The sequence below is a fragment of the Egretta garzetta genome, unplaced genomic scaffold (genome assembly GCF_000687185.1).
Source record: "Egretta garzetta isolate BGI_Z169 unplaced genomic scaffold, ASM68718v1 scaffold439, whole genome shotgun sequence".
In the NCBI taxonomy this organism is placed as follows: domain Eukaryota; kingdom Metazoa; phylum Chordata; class Aves; order Pelecaniformes; family Ardeidae; genus Egretta; species Egretta garzetta.
This window is the reverse complement of record NW_009260803.1, coordinates 2556258-2578727: the sequence shown is the minus strand read 5'-3', so window position 1 is coordinate 2578727 and position 22470 is coordinate 2556258. Positions and strand designations below refer to the sequence as shown.

Genomic DNA, 22470 nt, shown 5'->3' with positions numbered 1-22470 from the left:
TTCCCTACCCTCTTAAACTCCTCAACTTTCTATGGCACACAGTTAAGAGTATTCTCCTGGAGATGTACTCCCAGCTGAAATCTCTTTACTCAGCAATAAGGAATTGCTACTTAATAGGTAAGTGTCATGGCATCCTGCAAAATAAGGGTATTATTCCTCATGTAAAAATAGAGCTTTGTTAATTCACATACTCTCAGGAAAACCCAGCAGTCTGGATCCTAAGCACACGAAAATGTTCCATGTGCCCTCAACTCCAATGTTTATGTTCCTGACAAGCAAGAGAGGAGTTAGATTCATCACTCAACATACCGTTTCTTAGAGGATGCCTGTTTAGCAGGCGAGAACTTTGTATCAACCCTCAAAATCACCTGCCTCCTCACCTCACCTCAAAATCATTAACCATGCTGAGACCAAAGATGCCTAATGCTGGAGTCTTCACTCTACTGCAGTACCTAAATCCAGAGCCTGGAGCTCTGCTGATGGGATATCTACTTTTTGAGTACAGCTACACATAACCTTCACAAACTAGGCACTTTAAATCAGGTTGTAAATCATTTCACACATGCCTGACGTCTAAGGTTATCCATAAACATCACAATCATTTTAAAGTAAGCTTTATGAAAAAGATACTGATTAATATGAGCCATATGTCTTACAGGTGAGCTACATAAACCAATCATTCTTCTTTCATTTGCTCTTCCTTCTACATGTATCTGGATGCCCTATCAGACAAATGCAGGTGCCACTAAACAGTGCAGAAGGCTTCTCGACAGTTTTCCAAGTGTATTCTACATACACAAATACACATGAACAAGCTAAAAAGAAAATAACATTTCTGAACAGTATTCAACCTCCTGGGTTTTTTTTTTTGCTAATTTTCAATTTATGTGCTTTACATGTTGGAAGAAAATAATATTGCTAGGTAGTTAGGTCCGTTTGGAATTGAGAAACAGCCCAAATCATTAGTATGGGGGACCCTCACGGGCCTGAAGTACACGCCTCCACAACTGTTGGTTCATTGCGTTAACACACAGATATTCTCGTTCGGATATTAATCCATCAGGTATCAAAGATTTTAGAGCTTCACATAAAGGTGTTCCATTTATAGCACTCTCAGCACCTAATGTTTCAATTACATGAAATGATACAAAGCTGAAATTCAGTGAGATCTTGCACTATAAGGGCAATTAAATACCCTTGGACACAGGAACTTGGAGCATAAAACTAGAAACAACACCCTTCTATGGCTGGGAACCACTCTATGTAACCCCTTTCATTAACTGCTCGAGCTCCACTTTAAGCCCAGGTACATTTTTCTTCTCTGAATTTCACTCCTGTGACTACTATAAGCATTCCAATTTCCATTCCAGGTGCATTAATTGCTAATTTATTTTTTTAAAGTCAAAACTGTCTTTCAGTTTAAGTAACTTTATTGTGTTAACCAAGTCACCTCTTGCAGCCTCAGTGTTTTTAGATACTCCATTCCTTTGGTCAACCTCACAACCTTCTGCGCTTCTGCTCACACCTGAGTTTATTACAGCCACAATACAAACTGCACCTAGCACTCCAGAGGGATTTTACTAATCCCTTATCCAGTGTCACTAATACTTTTAAATAAACACATTCTAAAATCAAATCTGCCTTTATCATGACTACAACATATCCCAGTCTTCCCCATTATGTCTCCTAGTGCTGCACTGTCAGAAAATTTCATCGGAGCTTTCTAATTCTTATGCTGCTGTCGGAATAAGAAAAGCTGAAGTCTCATGAGTCATGTTCAAGATTTTTAAGAAGCCCACTAGGCTCACTGCCTTCTGGCCCTGTAATTTACATGTTAAGCACGCCCCTGGTCTGCAAATTTTTTCTGATTCTTTTTTAGGTGTAGGTGACAACAAAAGCCTTAAGAAATCCTAGATCAACGAATCTACTATATTTCCCTGGTCTAGAAAATCAGTTATATATTAAAATATACCTGGCTAGTCAAGCATGACCTATCATGTTACACTTTGCCCCATCTGTCACTTAGTTCTAGATCTTTATACTTTTCTTCAAAATTTCAAATCAGTTAGTAGTTCAGCATTGTTATATATTTATATATATACACACACAGAGTAAGAGATTATTTTCTTCAGTTCTCTACTACTTCAGTAGAGAAAAGACACATCAATTGCAATTGCAATATGAAAGAGAGAGAAAAATGTTTACCAGATTAGGCTCTCCTTTGGTTCTTGACAAATAAGTGGAGGACCTAAATATTTGAGAAGCTGTGACTAGGTCATTCACTTAAAATTCTATAATCTATGAAAACACTACCAAAAGAAGAAAATTAAAATCAGATCTGACAACCTGAGTATTTATTTTGCAATTTTCTACTCAAACTTCACCATGACAAGCTCTAGTATTTAGAAGGTCTAGCCAAACAGCAATGCTAGTAACACAGCTCTGCTAGTTGACATAGAATTTATGTTCAGCTCTGACTGATGAATAATCATTTATTCTTCCTATCACAAGCTCACTTAATTCTCTTGGTGGCTGATAAAATAGGCTGAATGTTGCCTTCATAATGGTATTCCCCTCAAATATAATTGCTTAAAAATAGTAATTTATACATGCTTTAGAATTAAGCATTTTAACAACGCACACCATTCTCACAAACACATTTACGGGATAGCATAGATATTAATGTTATGTTTTCGCTGAATTTCCTACTGGCATCAAACACATTTCCTTCTAGGCTTTGGCTAAAAATTGGCAGCCTCAGTAAATTCATTGCTGAGGAGCTATGTAGTAAGAAAGTACTCCAAAGTACTATGACCACAAAGTATCATTGTGCTCAGTTTTTGAAAAAATTTAAGTCAGACATTATTTATTGAACATTGCTCAGGTAGCATATCGCCCGTAAGACAGTACTCACCACTATTCACTCACACAGTGAAGAATCCATGCCAGGAGATATATTAATCCAGTTTTAAAATGTTCTGCAGCATCTTGCCACACAGTATGTAAACTTTACATCATTGCTGTCTAATTACAGTGTTATTTAAAATAAAATCTCAGAAACAAAATTCAGATTCTAAATTTAAGACAAGAAAAAGAAACGGAAAAGGCTAGAAGTGAGGTTTTTACCCAGACAACAGCTACAACTTGGTTAAGCCCTGTGGGCTGTGAAAAATATTTTTTAATTATCAATTCCTCCCTGAGTATATGGTCTCTCCTAAAATAATCTAAAAAGGACAGCTAAACAAGTTAATTTAAACTCTTGGGGGAATAATTACAAGCAGTTAGACAAAACACTATGCTTTCAAATCTACAGATTTATAGTTTATAATAACAGACATAGAATGTCCTCATGACTGGTCAATGCAATTCTAATAGAAAACAAAACTCCAGTGGTTTAGTGACCATAATCTCCAGAGAACCGAGATGTTTTGCAGATTTCAATTTACAAATAGTCTGCATGACTTTCAGCAGCCAAATTTTAAATTACATGAAGCACATTCTTAAATTAAAATTTCAGGCATGTAAATGCTATACCCATTTTTAAAAGCAATCCCAAAAATTGTGGTTTGCGATTGCAACAGTTAATTATAAAGATGCCAGTACCAATACATAGTGAATCCTGCATCACTAAAACTAGTGTATGCTGGTTAACCCAGACATACTTTCTGAGCTCACTCATCAGATCACAAGATGTTCACCACAGAGCCAAACTTACATTTTTCTTGATGAGGAAAAATATGTTTTATTTGTCTAGAGATATTTTCATAATTCATCTGAGGGCATGAAAGAAAAACATAGTAGGCACCACTCTACTAAGAGTGATGAGCGGCAAAGAAAACTGGACAGCAATCAATTTACTTACAATAGTACACTAACTATTTCATTAAAAAAATGAGTATCTAAGACATTTAACTCACCTGGAGATGAACTCTAATAGAATGAATGAAATCAAAACTAATCTTTAGGATACCTGATAAATTCCAGATAATAAATGCTTTCATTTGTTGCCATTTACTGTTAGAATTTACTAAGAATGGAAGACATTAAAAAAAGGGGGGCATGCACTTTTTGGAGTTTAAATGCATACAAAAGTAAAAACATATTGAAGGATATCTTTTTTGCTTTGCTGGAATTTTTTAAACACTACCAGTAGTTCACTTCCTTATTAAGAATAATAATGGATCTGAACAAAGTTGTATACTTGCCTCCAAAAAGCTAAAAAGATCACATATAACGAAAGGCAGGCATTAGAGTAAATAAACTACAATTCTGTGATCTGTATCACCCTTTCCTATTTTAGCACTTCCTTTTCTTTCTAGTTCTCATTTTTTGTTATTTCCTATTTCTACGTATTCTGGTTTTCTCCTTCTCAGACTTTTTCATTAAACTATAAAGTAATCGGGTCCCTAGAAGAAAATCTTCTGTTGTTGTCATCATTTTTTCTGGATTTCAGTGAACTCTTCATCCATGCATCCGTCCCTTCTGAATCCCCTGTGTTCTCTCCCACTCTTCTCTGTATAGATAAACTTGCACTGTACATTCTGATATTCTCTGGTACTGTTTTCTTGTAGTCTTGTACAAATCTGCTACCAGCTATAAATATCTATACGAGATAGTAACAAACTTTCCTTCTGAGAACTCTTGACTCAAGAGTAGAACAGTTATCAGTGAACTTTCAGGAAAAAGGGGAATTAATATGGACAATACATGTAGCTCAGCTTTACATAATGTTCCCAGAGAGGAAGAACTAGCTCAAATACTATACTTTTATATTTTAAAGACAAGTTTTTCAACAGAGAAAATACTGGTTCTAGTTTACAAAAAAAAAAAAAAAGAAAAGATGCAATTCTGGATTTCTAAACCTAAGAACAGATACTAATGATATTAAAAATTAATGAAATTGTATTCTCATCCTACACATGAATACATGAATCCAGGAAAGTAAGAGTTGTCTGTTACCAGGCAAGCCTTTTTAACTACCTGGTAAACCTGAAGAACCTATTTTTAGAAAAACTTAAGAAAATACTAAAATAAACGTCAGACTTCAGAGACTTATTTCTGCTTGGTTCACTATACAGAACACGATGTTCACTGGCACAGGAACTATGGAGTATTTTATTTTCTCCTTTAACGTGAATGACACTACCTAAATACAGAGTTTAGAATCTCTCATGAAAGAGATTTTCTTCTGCTGCTTTTTAGAGGCAATCAAAACATGTAACTGTTTGTTTCACAAACTTATTTATCTTCTAGATCACTTGATGAAGAATACAGGGGGAAAGGAGGTATAGTATCTACTGTGGAAAGAGTCCATTGATTTCAGGTGTCCGGCTGAGTTTTCAGAATACTTTGCTTTACACACACTTCACACAATGACAAAATTCATTGCATGCTTCAGAGGTCAGACATTCCAGAGAGGTACCCATATAATGATGACTGATAATCAGCAAGTAAGATTGTAATGTATGCTTTGAGTTGCTCAGTATCACACAAGAACCACACAAGGGAGGCAGGAATGGAATCCAGAGCTCTGGCAACACACTGAGCTGTTGTAAGTAGGAAAGCCTCCTTCTCCTTCCTACCATTCCATTTACCATGCTCTTCCTCAAACAGGGGTCCTGCTTGAAAAGTTAAAGCACTTCTACTGTTCAGATGTGACTCATCAGCACAGCAGAGATGAACATAATATAGAAGTCCAGTGGAAAAGACAGCACATTAGCATCTAATTAAAGATAATTGGCTGCTCCTAGCTTGCTCTTAGCTTGCTCCTTGGCTCCTGACTGCTCTAGTTATCCTTCCTCCAAAAAAGGCCTACAAGCAGCTCTAGGAACAGCTGAATGCAGTGGATTGCTCTCAAAATACTGCGAAGAAGAAACTGCACAAAGATTGGACACTTCTACAATATACAATATTCCAAAACTTTTTAAACTTCACACTGCCAAAATGCTCTAGCCTTCGTGCTCTACTTCATGACATTCAATACATATCCTCAAGTTCACAATACAGAAATATTACTTCGGTGGGCTGTAATGTAGTTCTCACTTTTTATTTTCTAGATTCTTTGAATTAAACAACATACATCAAGTAATAACTTTGTTTAAAGAGTCACAGTCTTGGTCAAATGCTATGTAATGCAGCTACAGTCAGTATGATTTAGAGAGAACTAGACTTAAGTAGTGTGGAGTGGACATGAGCTAGCCCGTGACACAGCCTCACAGAATGGTCCCTGCTCAACTGATACCTGTTTCACATAACAGTCATAATAACAGAAAACTATTGAAGATTTTATGGTCAACCTTAATTCTGTCAACTTCCTGGCTTCCAAAGACTTGTAAATTTGATGTTATTTTAAGTCAGCCTTTTAAGTGTTACATACACCTAGACAAAAAGATATAACATTAAAATACAGACATGTTCAGAGATGGACAGAAGTTAAATATGATTATTAGAATTTAGATTTGCCTACAGCTTTGACACAAAAATATATCTGCCTCTATCTCTATATCTACAGCTTTCCTACATCAGGGTGAAATATGATATGATCAAACCCTGATCAGTCATGCAGATCAGATCAGATGCACTACAAGTGAGCTACACCAACTACAACAAGAGGCAGGAAAATGGTGATGCCTTTAACTTGTTCACAGTCTGTACCAAAGTCACTGTATAATTTTTTTAACCTTGTATATAAAAAATAATTTCCATACTAATACTCCTCACACATGCTTATTGTCCTCTTTTTTTTTTTTTACTTTCAGTAAGAAATCTTTTAACTGTTTAATGTTTTGTTATTCTTTGATGTAGAGCAAAATGTCCCTTCTAAAGACAGAGTTCAAGTAAATAGAACTTCAATAACGGACTTCACAATGAATCCTATAGAAATAAACAAAGCCATGCAGTGGTTTCAATTCTTAGTTTTCTCAACACTTTGTATTTATACTAGTCACATTTTCCAGTTATGGTCTCTGTCTCTACAACCTTTGTCTCCATTTTCTTTCTCCCTGACTCAGCTCCTTTTTAGAATTGTGTCTTCTTTTGGCATATGGCGAAAGGTGTTTCATAAACTGAGAAGAATAGCAGGTACTCATATGGAGAAAGCAGATACAGTTTTAAAGATGAATTATAGCTACAATGAAATATTTATTCCCTGAACACAGAGTTCAGTGAAAATAAGTGACCATAGTATATTCTCATACCAAGCTGAAAGAGAGAAAAGTGCCTGGTTTAGCCACCATAAGCTACCAAAGAGAGCCTTCAAGCTTCAAATTAATAAGTGTATGCAGTTTTCAGGGATTCACAAATCTTCCCTTAAAAGTTAATTAACCGAGTCAAAATATTTTAATCTAGACAAGTGCCTACTCCTTTAGAGCCAATTATTTTTTTCCATTGTATACTGTCAAATCTGTGAAATGACACTGACCTACATGACAGAAGATCCATAGCTAAAATCTTGTCTCTGCCTAAATCAACGGTGGTTTTCCCATGACTTCAAAAGCCATCATTAACTCATTGCCATCATAAAAATAGGATTTGGCAGGACTTCTAAGGTTGATACTTGGAGCTGACCTAGGCACTTCCCCTCTTATACTTCTTTAAAATGTTCCTTTTCCTACCAGACTCACCATTACTAAAATAGCAGTTAAAAAAGCAATTTGTCACCCAGGAATCCAACAAACGAACAGTAAAAATACTGGAGAAAGTTGGCACCTTCCTCTGTTTTGTTTCAGGACTTTCTCTATTTAGTGGCACAGAAGAGAATTTGTGCTGTTCTTTGTGTATTGCACACAGCTAAGCAAACAGCTGTATTTACAAACATCTAGTAACAGCCACATCAGGTTCCAGCAGAAAGATGAGTCGGGATGGTTCTTAATATGAATCCCTCCAGTAGCCAGAAAAAAAAGATGATGTTTGTTCCAAACGTTCTCTAAAAAAATATGGTGTCTTCCTCTTGCTACGGGTAGGGCACAGTGCAGTGGAAAACTGAAATTCTGAGGTGGATTTAAAGTGCTCTTCAGTATCTTCTGAAACTGAGGTATGTCGGGAAGATGATGCATTCAGTCTCCAGAGAGAAGAAAGATACTGTTCACACAGCACTTCTACTCACCAGTCCTTGCAGCAGCAATGGTGTTGGCTTTGAAGGAAGCCAACTGTCCTGCTCTCCCAGCCAGAGGTAAAGAATTGCATTGATGGCCACTAGAGGGAGGATTAGGAATATAGTAAATTGTGGGCAAAAGGCACCCATGATGAATCACATGGGACAACCTACAAATCCCCCACTGCTGCCAAAAGGCAACAATTCTTAGATACTGCTATGGGCTGGGAAGTATAGTCCAGTTGTTATCATCTGCTACAGAGGAGCTGCCAGTACGCATCCTAAACTTTGGTGGCTGGAGGATAGGAGGGCTGACTAGGATCATGTGAAGCATACCTACAAACACAGGAAGACACATCTCTTTATTTACAGTTGCCTTATTTGCCTTCTGGTTTTTAATCTCCTTAATTAAAACTTCTGATGTCCTTTATCAAAAAAGCTCCTGTGAAAAGCGAATATACCAACTTCAAGAGAATCTCAGAAGAAGCATCAGCTCTGAGAGAGACACTGTGCCATGATATATTGTATTTAACAAAAACATCTGAACATATTAAATGTACTTGAAAACAACAAAATCCATTGTGATAAAACAAATGTTCTTTCATTAAATTAAGGTTTGAAGCATGTCTGAAAGAAACGTTTTCAATTAGTTACCTAGATAATTATGTAGTAAAGTGTATCTTGCAATTCAGTTTACCCGTAGCTTGACTGCCTGGTGTCTTACCTCCAGCACAAGTTGCAGAACATTCTGACCAAGGCAGATGATTCCATGAAAAGCCAACTTCATTGTCTCCACTGCCAGTGCGAGAGATGGGAACATTGAATTTATATCTTATACCCAAATTTTGTTCCTGCAGCAGAATCTGTAGTTGAAAACAACTGGTTATACCATTAAAACAGGCAAGCAGTGGGCAACTACAGTGACATTTAATCTAGGCATGTGTTATGTCCTATGGAAGGAAAAAAAAAAATCAAGGAAGCCATAGTAGTTCTTTAGGTATTTCCAAAAGAATCAGGACTAACTTTTAAAACATATGCAAAAGAAAAATATTATTGTTTAAGGTGAGCTTTGTCTTTTTTCCTGCCCCTTAACACAACTTTGTAATTTCTTTATTCTTAAAGTAATTGTCCTAAAAAGCCAGTTTTCATAAAATTAACAACTTAATGGAAATTAACTTGACAGCTGAATAATTATGTAAGGTCAAAGCTGGGTAAGGACATTACTGTGCAAACATGCAACAGTCCTCACTGAAATCTTGTGAGAAGCTACCTACATAGCAGTTATGAACTTAGCTCTGCTCTTGTTTGTACTTCTAGTGACTATAATAATCGCAAAAAAAGAAACGGCAATAGACTGTTGCTGAGGTCATCGTTTTCCCCTAATGCAATGGCCAATAGCATTAGCTTGGTGGAATCACACCTGTGGTTCCTTTAAAAGAATATCAAAATTCTCACTGTAGCCATATCACTGCAGGTGACATAGATGGAAGTGCAACAATCATCATGAGTTTTTGTCCACACTCACTGTTGTCCAACACTACCAGTCCAACCCTAGACTTTGATTCTCTATCAAGCTTTTCCTTTCTGTTGCTAAGAATATATTATCATGTTAGATTTCATTCATGGTCTTGTCTTTTCTCAGAACACAAATACACATTTCAAATTTCAGAAATATATTAATTATAGCTTTACCATGACTATGAGATTTTCTGAAGTAGGGCCTAGTGCTTCCAAAGACTCTGGTTCATCTGTTGGCCTCTTGTAATGAAAAGCTGTTCCAGCAACATCAAACTTTCTTGGCCAGTCAATAGTCCAGGCACCATTAATATAGTAGTCATCCTCTTCTGATTTTAAAGCTTAAAAAAAAATACAAGCCACCTAAAAATTGGAAGCAGCATTTATAATGGAGAAGCCATTGCAAATTAATCTACTAATCTGTTAGAAATACGTGAACTTCAACTCAGTATCACTATTTTTTCAAGCAATGTAAAGCCTTTTCTCTAGCCCTGGTCAAAATACCCATCACAGAGTTGGACAATACTGCCTTTGCAATAATCTTCAATGTGCAGATATCCTTTTCAGATTTCAACATGCAGATGCTGTACGGAACAAACTAGAATGCCTTATGCAACTTGCAATGTATCTTTAACTTTAAAACCAAGCCCATGTGCAATGTATACTGTTCTACATAAGACATATGTAGGTCTCAAATGTATAACCAATTACCAATCTAATCTTTAAATTAAGAAGTTGGGGCATGGAATAGGTATCTCAGATAATGTGCAGAGGAAAAAAAAGAAGGAACATTGAGTCTGACATATGGTGCCAATCAGATCTCACTTTGTTGCCTTTTGCCCACTGTTGGTTTTTTTTCCTTCTTAAAGCATAAATCCAAGATATTTCTACTACAAACCCAGATACTACCTAATTAATCTGATATTTTATTATTCCTAGTTTACAGCCTTAAACCATAAAAGTATTTTAGATAAAACATAAATTTCTTAGCTAACCAATTAGGCTGGACAAGCATGTATAATTCAGGGATTTACATTTGAAATTTTATCAATAATATTAGACTGAGTTTCTAAATATGAAACTGACTTTGTATCTTAAGGTGAATATTCTGTTAATTAGATATTGACTTCTTGACCTAAGGTGAAGATTACCAAGTTACTCAACATTCATATTTACTTTAAATAAAACACATTCTTAAAGGCAAAATGATGGTTGGAAGTACATGATCAGCCATGTCATTTTTTGTTGAGACAAATAACTGACTTTACTGGATAGGGAACAAACAATGACAAGGAATAAGACAACTTATGATCAAGTTTTATTCTCAACTACATCTGTGTGCACAGATGGTCTACCTTAAACAGGGAAAATGTCTCAATGATGCCCAAATTTTCTAAAACAGATCATAGAGCAGTCATATAAACAGGAGATTGTTGGAGACGCGGTAATGTTCTGTTGGTGACAGCCATACTCAGCAGGGATTAGTAACCATTTCCATCAGCACCATAAGGTCTGAAAAGGAATGCCTTTCCATAGCTTAAATCTTATTCCATTGACCTCCCTGGATTTACTTTGGAAATACTCATGTGCTTTGAGCAAAAAAAATAGCTCTGACACATACAGTTATCTGGAATTCTCAAAGTAATTCACATCCCTTATTGTCTATATAGGTTTTGTAGTGAAAGGAGGAGATGGTAAAAAAAGTGAGCACAGGAGAACAAGACAAATTGCAAGCCGTACTGTACTAAAAGAAAGGAACAGTACTTCGCTATTTATCTATTTTACACAGGTATATGAAATAACTATTTTACAGCTGAATATCAGTATTTTGTTTTATTAGTGGTCCTATTTCCACATAGCCAAAACTTCTATCCATCTTGCTTTTACAAAATCTAGCTTAATTCAAAGATGGTCACAGGGTGTCCCAAAGTTACCAACACATAGTAAACTCTCTCTTACTGTGCCACTCAATCCCAAACATTTTCTTAGCAGTATGTCTAGTATCTACTAAGAGTAAACAATGAAATTAATTCTTTATTTATATTACTTGAGACATACAAACAACAACAAACAAGACATATATGAGCACAGGGGAACAAACATTCTCATACATGTTTACATAATAATTCTGAAATTGTATGTACGCTATATACACTTAAACTAATGTACATCCAGAAGCAAAACAGTTCATTTTTTACCTGTCTGACTGCCAAAGAAAAATGCATTTGCAGTCTATAAATAGATTTACCTAATGTCAGTTTTTACACACAGGTGAAGGCCACACAGTTGTGAATAGCATTCCAATAATATAATTATATGACAATGATGATGCAGTGGCATAATGCTATTAGCATATGAGACAGAAGGAAAAGGTTAATGTTCTAATCAAATGACTTATGAGAACTTGGGAATGCAGGAAGCCCACAGAAAATTAGCACGTGACACCCTGTTGCATAAGGGAAGATGTCACCCTGGATCAAGCCATTTAAGGGAAGGTAACAGCATTACTAAACTCACATCTTTTCAGCAGCTCTGAAAACAGGCAATTTTGTTGTTGCTGGTTATTTGTTGGACAGATCAGTTTAAAATACTGCATTATTTATGCAGATGCAGAAGCATGCTTTTGCTGTCACAACACTAGGAGCGATATTGGTGCTGAAATGACCTGCCAGAGACAGGGGGAGGGAGGACAGGTGCTGATTGAGCTAAGTGAATTGCCAAATGTCTAACTGCAGCCTACATTTAAGGCCATGGCTTGCAAAAGAACCGGATCTTAGTTTAAAGAACCATGGGTTGTTTAGTTTGAAAGCCTTCTAACTGAAGTTTTTTGTATACTCCCAGAGAAATTGATTTCTTAGACTGTGGTCGCATATTTGACAGCAGTGCACATAAAAAAAAATATAGCACTATGTGTAAAAGGTTACTTTAAGCTGAATCAGTTCTCTAATCTGGTTCATGGTGTGGCTACACAAACAGCTGTTCTGGAACAACAGCGGGAACTCCATAAAGATGGGGAAGGACCTGCAAAGTTGACACTGCCACTAAAGAAATATCCATAAAACAACATAATAAACTCATTTTTAACTGCCATTGTGCTTGTATAGTTTTTTTAAGGGAGAAGTCAAATTCAAAGCCTTCCTTTCTCCAGAAACTGGTGATCCTAAAATAGTGATGTGGTTCACACTCACAGAGCAAAACATCCCATCACAAAATTAAATGGCCTCTGTGACCTAGTAAGATTATCTTTCATTAGGATATAATGGCACCTCTGAAAGTTGGAAACAGAAGAAACTAGTGAAGGAGAGGAATCCCCCATTTGTGTAGTCATGGCTCCTGTGGCATGAAGCAAGGTAGTGAGGAGAGAGCCCAAAACTCAGGAAACCCCTTGAAATTGTGACAAGCATATTAAAAAAAGTGTTTATGTATCATTTTACATTTTTAGACCTGTTACCAGATTAAATACCAATGAAGTTGGCTGTATTTTTTATTTAAGCCAAAAAATTCACATTTTTCATACATTTTATACAGATGGTGCCAATCTAAATGCTTTTCCAGATCACTTTCCTCTGCTTACAAAATAGAGGAGTAACAAGTTAATTGTTCTAGCTAAAAGTTATCTTTTTTGTTCTGGTTTTCAGCTGCCTGTGGAATACTTCTTAGCAGAAAACAGCCATGATAGGATACATTTTATCACAGAATCATATAGAATCATAGAATGTTCTGGGTTGGAAGGGACCCCTAGAGGTTACCTAGTCCAACCCCCCTGCAGTGAGCAGGGACATTGCTAACTAGATAAGGGTGCTCAGAGCCCCATCCAACCTGGCCTTGAATGTTTCCAGGGATGGGGCCTCCACCCCCTCTCTGGGCAACCCGTTCCAGTATTTCACAACCCTCATTGTAAAGAATTTCTTCCTTAGATCCAGTCTAAATGTACCCTGCTTCAGTTTAAAATCATTACCCCTTGTCCTATCACAGCAGGCCCTACTAAAAAGATTGTCCCCATCTTTCCTATAGGCCCCCTTTAAGTACCGAAAGGCCGCAATCAGGTCTTGCTGCAGTGTTCTGTTCTCTAGGCTGAACAACCCCAACTCCCTCAGCCTGTCCTCACAGGAGAGGGGCTCCAGCCCTCGGATCATTTTTGTGGCCTCCTCTGGACCCGCTCCAACAGTTCCATGTCCTTCTTGTGCTGAGGGCTCCAGAGCTGGACGCAGGACTCCAGGTGGGGTCTGACCAGAGCAGAGCAGAGGGGCAGAATCACCTCCCTCGACCTGCTGGCCACGCTTCTCCTGATGCAGCCCAGAGTACGGTTGGCCTTCTGGGCTGCCAGCGCACATTGCCGGCTCATGTCTAGCTTTTCATCCATCAGTACCCCCAAGTCCCTCTCGGCAGGGCTCTCTCCCACCACCTCTGTTTGAAATGTCAGCATAGGATATATGAGCAACCTTATCCACAGTATATTTTGATGTGGAGGAGGGGCCACAGGGAGTGTGATGCTGAAAGAATAATAAGCACTATACTGCTGGAGTAGTGGTGTTATTATTCCTGAAGAAAGGAGGAAGATTGATTATATGCTGAATTACAGAAGGGTGGGGGCAGCAGAAAGACAAGTAGGCATCCAACAGTAAAAGGTACCATTATTATCAATAAAATCGATTTAGGAATTAATGTACCTAGGATAACTGCCCTTCTAACACAGGCATCATAATCCTTTCCAACACGTTAGTATTATGTATACCAACTACGTGAAGTACTGACTGACAAAAGTAGCTTCAACAGCTGCTGTTCAGCCTGAACGGGTAATAGCTTTTGGTTGGGTTAATCTGTTATTTTGCTGTACAACTAATCAGCTAAAATAGCTAATCCAAAATAGATTAATTTTTGACTAAGAAATGAGTGTTCTTGCACTACTGTGGACAAACTGCTGCGCAAAGCAGGCTACAGAGACTTTCAGAACTGCATGTTGTTTTGAGTTCAACGAAGCCAGATTTGTACCTATCAGTATTAAAAAAAACAGAAAGTGAATTTAACACAGTCTCTAAAGAAAGGAATAATAATCTGGAAATTTTAATTTAATTCTGTGCTTTACAGCAGGTTTCCTGAATGATCTCAATTAAGCACCTAGGTTTTTTGCACCTCATTTTCCTTATCTATAAAACAGGGATGGTATCTAGTCCCTATAACACAGCAACACAGAAACACTGTGGAATTAATACATTAAATTGCCTTAAGATAAGGAGACGGTATTGTTAGCATTTAAATAACTATGGCTGTTGACAAATAAACATTCCAAGAATAAAATTATGTTTTACAATGGCATAATCCCCCAAAATCAGAGACTTCCCAGATGGAAGACAGTACCTCAGAGTGGGACAGTAGATCATTTGAGTGTTCCTCACCCACTTCAGCTCAAGTCTGACACTCTAACTATAGTGAAGTTGAACTGATTTCGCACTGAATGGACAAGGAGGAATTACATGATGTATTTCATCAGCTCCATTCAAGAGAATACATCCTAACCAACTGCTGCAACTGTATGATCACAACCTAATATTAACAGCTAACAATTCCCTCTGCTGCTTCTACTATGTGTATCATTTGGCCAAACCAGAAAATGTACCTTCAAACCACAACATAAATTCTGACTTAATTACAGTCTGCTACTTAAACCATGTTCTTACCAATGTAGTTCTTTGACATTGCCACTTCTCTTATTTCAATGTGCACAGAACCTCTTGGAATTTGAATCACTTCCATGTAGCCTGTAAGACAAATTTACCTAATTTTATTTGTTCTTGTTTATGTTAATCAGTATTACTCATTAAACTAATAATTAATAAATTATTTACTACTAAAAATCAGTATGAGACATGGGATTCAAATGTACTTGAATATTTTCTTTCATGTGATATAAAGGAAAACTTTAAAATTTCACACAAAATTTGAAAGTGATAGCAAGAACTTACCATGTAGGCAGGAATTCCTTTATTTAAGTGCTTATAAAGCCTTTTCAACAATGTATCACAAATAATTGAAGTATAAAATGAACTTAGGATCACAGGATAATTCAGCTTGGAGAGGACCTCAGACAGACATTTAATTCAACATCCTGCTACAAGCACGGTCAGCTAGTTGATCAGAAAAATTACTCAGTGCTCTATCCTGCTGGGTTGTGAAAAACTCCAAAGATGGAAACTGTACAACCTTTCCGGGCAACCTGATCCACTGGACTGTCCTCCTGGGGAAAATTTTTTCCTTCCATTCAGTCAGTACCTGACTTGTTTCAATTGTCTCAATTGCCACTGTCTCTTGTCCCACCATGTACCCACCGCTGTGAAGAGCCTGGCTCTGTCTTCTCCATAACCTCCTCATAGATATTGGAAGACTGATAAATACTAGGTTCCCACAAACCTACTCTTCTCCAGGCTAAGTATGAACAGTTCTCTCAGCCTCTCCTCACAAGGGGGCAAGTGCTCCAGACCCCAGGAATCTTAGTGGTCCCTCACTGAACTGAATTGACTCTGGAGCATCAGTCCTTTTCCTGTATTCTGAAGTCCAAATCTGATAACACTAAGATTGCAACAATTAATATCGTCTTTTTTGAGCTAAGCTTTAAACTGATTGCCCATACACACTTCCTGAGTTCTTAATAAGATGAATTTAAGAGACATTTCCGATTATTTCTATTCTAAAATTTCATGTATGACTAAATATTAGATTCTACGATAAAAATTAAAACCATACATGACATTACTCTTACTATACCACCATAACTAAATAAAAAAAAGACCCACACCAACTTCTTTTAAGTGCATTAGAGACCGTAAGAACTAAGTGTTCAGTAATGAAACATATTGCTGTATTTGACATAAATCCAAACTAATACAGAAAAAGGAAACAATGAGGCAAAAGGAGTCTACATGAATGACCAGCAGCAATGTTGTGCTGGAAATCAATGCAGCACTGTTATTTTCTAAAGAGTCATCTAAAAGCACTGTGCAATGGAATGGAAATATATGTGCATACCTCCTCTGGGCAATGAATCATTGAAGAAACCTTCAATGGCTTCACATGTACTCCCATCTCCTCCACAAACACGACATCTATCTTCCTTAGCATCAGACCCCAAAATATTATCACAACCTACATGCTAAGAACAGATAAGAACAAACACTTTAACAGGATGATGGTGTTGCACCACTATCTTCGTAATTTTTTGAAGTGTTTCTCTCCAGTTTGTGATACTCAGTTCTTTTTTTTATCTACTCTGTTTGTGATAGCTGTTACCATAAGTGGATTTTCACTTACCAGGAAAAAAAAAAATCAGAAACAAGAACAATCCACATTTTGGGTTGTTACCAAATCTTGATTAGTAAGTACTTTGTATTTTTACTGTGACTTTCAGGAAGTGATGTCACAGTGTTTTACAAACAATGTAATTACTAGTTATCGATAAATGAATAGTGATGTTTTTATGTAATAAAAACAGCTGTGTTCCACCTATATTGCTTTGTTAAACTAAACATCTGCTGTGTTTTCCTTAAACACTTATGCATCATAAATAGTATTATTGTTCCCAAAGGCATTTACAGCTTCATAGACCGTATTTCCACATCCTCCAGGCAAAACTTGCAGTTATTTTCCTAAGTTTGAATGTAAAGTGTAAATGACTTCACTGTAAGAATGAAAGCAGAATGAAATAGTGAAAGGCTGAATTACATGCTGTATTAGATAGGATTCAAAAGACTTTGGAAAAAAGAGATGTCTATAACTGATCATAAAAAGTACATTACATTTCTGATAATCTACTTGAGAAATCTATGTACAGTGAACAATGATTAGCTTCCTATAACTTATTCATTCAACCCTATTACAAAGCTAATGAAAAAGAGACAGCTGGATCCTTAAAAAAAAAAAAAAGACAGAGAATGAACATTGTAGCTTGCCAATTTTTTCGAGGATATATACAAAAAAGGAGGCAGCTACATAACTTTGTTTACTGTCTAGCAATATTATCTACCATGTTGTAAACAAGTAATACACAGGTCAAAAGAGAAGTTAAAATGCTTTAAGTAATTGACAAAATAGTATTATTCTAACCATTTGCATTTTGACTTTCTGATTCACCAAGAAGACAGAGGCCCAACTTTATTATATAGCTCATTCTCGAGTTGAGATTTAGTCTGATTATTAGTTTTAGAAGATTTCTCAGGACTACTAAAATCTTCTTATGTATAAATATAAAAAATAAAACCAGAATTCCACAGGTCATTTCTTGTGCTTTTTTTTCCATTAGTTTACTAATATATGACAAATGCTTTTGATCTCATCATATTATTCAATAAACATACATCTTCAGCCCTCGGTTTAGCAAAACATCGGGTTAAGCTTTAGTTATGTTAGTGGTTTCAGTGAAATCAAATCATTTTTAGAGTCACCAGCACTATTTAGATGCCTAGATTTAAGCACATAATTAAACACTGCTAAACTGAAGAGGCAGTGGGATGTATATAACCAAAAGTATGACACAGACCTCCAATTTATGCAAATTTATGTAATTCAATTCTATAGGAATCTTACAAGATAACCAGATTTTTAGTAAATAGCAAATACTTGTGTCATTATATGCTTTTTTTTTTTTGCTACAGAGCAATAGTGACAACTTTCCGTTTCAATTACATAAACAGCAGAATTGAACAAACTAGAGACAAACATTAGTTTTAGATTAGTATATTCACATTTACTGTTTTTCAGCCAGAGTGGTGTTCTAATTGGAAAGATGGAACAGGCCTTAGAACAGTGCAAGATTTCTGTTAATCTCCTGTTGCCCTTTCCATCGATTCCTCAACATAAACCATAAAGCAAGAAAAAGGAAGACAAAATGAAGGATTCTATGAAAGCCTGTGAGAAGCTACTGAAATTCAAACAATTTGTCTCATTTATGCAATACCTTTTTTATCTTTTTTTTCCTCAATCTTACTCTTTCATTAACAACTTGACCTGTCAACATTTCCATTTCACATAAGTAACAAACAAGTACTGCAATTAAATGTAGGAGGTAGCAGACACAACAAAGTAATCCGTAAGTACTTTATAAAACATTTGTAACCTTGCATTCTCCATTGATACAGATATCCAGTGAATCAGCATTGCACTGAGTCCCATCTATTACTGCAGGAGCACGTTCAGTGTAAAAATTATAACCTTCAGCCAAGCAGTTTAATGCACATGGTTTAACCCCACCTGGACAACAAAAATGAATGAAAAAAAAACCCAACAGAAATCTTGAAAAGTTAACAATTAGTTAAAAATATGTATGCATAAGCAGATCTGAAATTTATAAGCTTATCTCATACCTGACACATATAATGTATACACTTTATTTAACTTCCCTTTATTGATTTCTCTACTTGATTCTTCTTTCTTGCAAAAAAGATTATTTCGCATAGTAAGATATGGCAAGGTTGGCTGGCTCCATAACGATTCCATAATGTTAACACAACCCTAATGATTATTGAACAATTTAAAACAATAAGGATACCACTTCACCATTTGAAAAACAAGAATAACAAAAGAATGTAGTGCTAGAAGTATATCAGGGTAAATTTCAAAACCAAGATCAAACTATTTCAGTTAGGAATTTAGTCCTATTGAGTTACACTACAGCTTAGACCACATGATCACAATGATCCTTCTTAGGCTTTTAGTCTAAAAAACTAAGAGTAAAACATTCAAGTCAATAAAATACAAGAACACAAGGGGAACATGGACTAATTCACTCAGGTTTTAGAACAGGAAAAAACAAAATAATAAAAGGGCAACCTACAAACTTTGAATGACAACAGAAACATAACTAAACTTGATTAAACTGTCTCAAAGAGAAAAAGAAATTACAGCCCTCTTCTCTGCTGCAAAATACCCTTGTATTGCACAGTGCAATTATTTATAATTCAATTACTGAAATAGTCTTTAGGGACTCTTATAAATGCTTTCACTTCTTTCTCCTTTTCCTAATACTCTGACCTTAAGAAAGGAAAACTTACTGTGAGGTTTTTTTTTTTTTTACAGATTACCTATGGAATCTCTAATTCTATTGTAACTGCAGGTGAAGAGGGGCTCCAGATTTTTAAAGTGGAGTCCCTAAAATGATGCTCACTCCCCTTCACAGTAAATCAAAATTCTACCAGAATAGAGATGAATCTTCTGCAACATTTTCAGCAATTGACTGTACAAAAGTACAAGCTTAGCAAACTTAGCTCACTATATCTCAATCAAAGCTATCTATTTACAAACATTACTCTCTATATAGCATTCATGTAATTTTGAATACTTCACATATGATAAAATTTCTGCAAAGCTAACCATTACCTCCAGTGTAGGGTTTCCAGTTATAATACTTTCCCCGGAAAGGCATATTGTCAAAATCTGCACATTGCTTTTCTCGAAAATCACGGGCCCCTGAAGGACATGGCTAAAACAGTAAGACAAAAAAAAGGTTAATTTCTTCCAAATATCAACATAAAAGAAACGCTTATATTGCAAACATAATCATGGAAAAAACCCAGGAGGTGGTTCCTTGCTTTATTTTGTGGCACTGATTCTGAAACTTGCTTCATCACTTTACAGTTGAAGTGTCTATTTTGCAATGTTAGGGCTGGCATGAAGTAGCTGAAGTAATTTAAACAGAGGTAAGTATTACATAACAGTTCCCATAAAATTGGGCAATCAAAATCACATCAAACTATGCTTTACAATCAATCCATCAGATACCTCCTTATAAACACACATTAAAAACAGCTGAAAAAATTAAAATAATTTTGGTAAGAGCTGTAGGCTCAGTTATACTGTACTAAGCAGCTGTACTGAAACATGTTACTAAGACATCAAGAAAAAAAATTAAACCACTTTCTAAAGAGCTTTATTACCTCTGCTTACTTGCAGCCTTGACAAAAGCATTGAGTTAAGGCTGAGAATGAGAAAAGATATCATGTTTGGCTCTGATTTTTATGTCTCCAAGCATGAAGAAATAAAAATTGCTTTCATTTAAATTTTCATTACTTTGCATTACCAATTACAAAACTGTAAAAAATCTTTTTTCCTTGGAATGAGGGCAGATGTAAGTGAAATTCAGCTTGGAAAGAATTATAGAAGAAACAGAATTCTTTATTACTTCTCACATTTTTCATCAGCAGGTCTGAAATAATAATGACAACTAATCTTGAATACGCCCAGAATTTACAGAGCTCATTAAACATTGTTATGAATGTTTAAGTACCTTTTGAAATCACAAGCTTCATCAGACAAAGTATTTGAAATACAAATTAAAATCATTTTTAGACTGAAAGAGAAAAGAATTTGTTTGACAGAAATCAGTGGTGTTAATAAATATTATTATTTTATGAGCAACAGAAGAGTCTATTTTATGGAAATTTTAGTCTTCCTATGTATCTAAGCCAGTTAGCAGTGTTCAGGAATCTGAAATGCATTCAAGTGAAAGGGTCTCTATAAACACGGATGATAAAAATTTACTGTGCCATGCAAATATTGACATAATAATTATTATTCTCAGTACACATTAATCAAGCTCTTAGAACAGCCAGCCCATTGTAATATGATTCAGAAACTGGAAATTTTTTTCTTCAGTTTTAAAGCTGTTGCAATACAAATTAAAACAGTGAACATTAGGCTGCATTTAAATTTTAGATTTTCTCTAGAAATCACTCTATTATCTCCTGCTAATGAAAACACATTTTTGAATATATTTACTGGTGGGAAAAAAAAAAAAAAAGTAGTGTAACTACTTCAATAATCCTTCAAATGACAACAGTGAGAATAAAAAATAACTATGTAAATAAAACAGTAAGAATTTTTAAGAGGTTTTTTTAACAGTAACACAAATTAAATTTGTCTCTTCACATCATATTCTCCAAGCAGTAGAAGGGTCAGTCTTGATCCACCTCAAAGCTTGAGTCCAAATCTCTATGATACTAGCTACTGCACCCTATTCTTCAGTCCTACTAGCTTAGGTACTAATTTATATGGCTGGTATTCTAACCGCACCAAGTTCCCCCTACAAATTAATTAAATCATTCCCACTAATAATTTTTCTAAATATTTACACTAGGACAAAACAATAAAATATGAAGATGAGTAAAGAAAGATCATGACTTCCATATTTACAGTGTTAAAAAAATTCCTGCAATCTGATCTTTGAGATGTAGTCTTGCTTCTCTTGTTTGATGGTGATCTCGGATCTATTTTGAGGCAACAATATCACTTCATAAATGATCTGGATAATGGGGAAGAGTACACCCTCAAAAAGTTTGCTGATAAGATAAAACAGGGAAGAGGGGTTGATATGCCAGAATGTTGTGCTGCTGCCCACTGGGACAGGCTGGAAAAATGGGCCCACAGGAATCTCCGAAGTTCAACAAGGAGAATTGCAAAGTCCCACACCTGGGGAGCAACAACCCCATGCCCCAATACATGCTGGGGGCCAACCAGCTAGAAAGGAGCTTTGTAGAAAAGGCCCTAGGAGCCCTGGTGGACACAAAGCTGAACATCAGCCAGCAAGGTGCTCTTGTGGCAAAGAAAGCTAATGTTATCCTGAGCTGCAATAGGAGTGCCAACAGCAAGTCCAGGGAGGTGATCCTTCCCCTCTACTTAGCACTGGTGGGGTCGCAGATACAGTACTGTGTTTAGTTCTGGGCTCCTCAGTACAAGAGAGACATGGCCATGCTGGAGAGAGTCCAATGAAGGGCCACAAAGGGCCTAGAGCATCTCTCATATGAGGAAAGATTGAGAGAGCTGGGACTGTTCAGCCTGAAGCAGAGAAGGCCCTGGGGGGGGATCTCATCAATATGTAC

At 36.2% G+C, this 22470-nt stretch overlaps 1 protein-coding gene across 2 annotated transcripts in view; it reads right to left on the bottom strand.

Annotated features, from left to right (window-relative positions):
* Nucleotides 1-22470, bottom strand: part of ADAMTS6 (ADAM metallopeptidase with thrombospondin type 1 motif 6) — a 143473-nt gene that overhangs the window by 17204 nt on the left and 103799 nt on the right. For both annotated transcript variants that reach the window (XM_035902263.1, XM_009646879.2), the window contains exons 14-19: nucleotides 19973-20075; nucleotides 18714-18847; nucleotides 16631-16754; nucleotides 15286-15366; nucleotides 9785-9948; nucleotides 8817-8955 (exon numbers count right to left, since the gene is read on the bottom strand). In XM_035902263.1, coding sequence (XP_035758156.1) covers nucleotides 8817-8955; nucleotides 9785-9948; nucleotides 15286-15366; nucleotides 16631-16754; nucleotides 18714-18847; nucleotides 19973-20075 — 745 coding nt within the window. The remainder of the gene's footprint in view (nucleotides 1-8816; nucleotides 8956-9784; nucleotides 9949-15285; nucleotides 15367-16630; nucleotides 16755-18713; nucleotides 18848-19972; nucleotides 20076-22470) is intronic.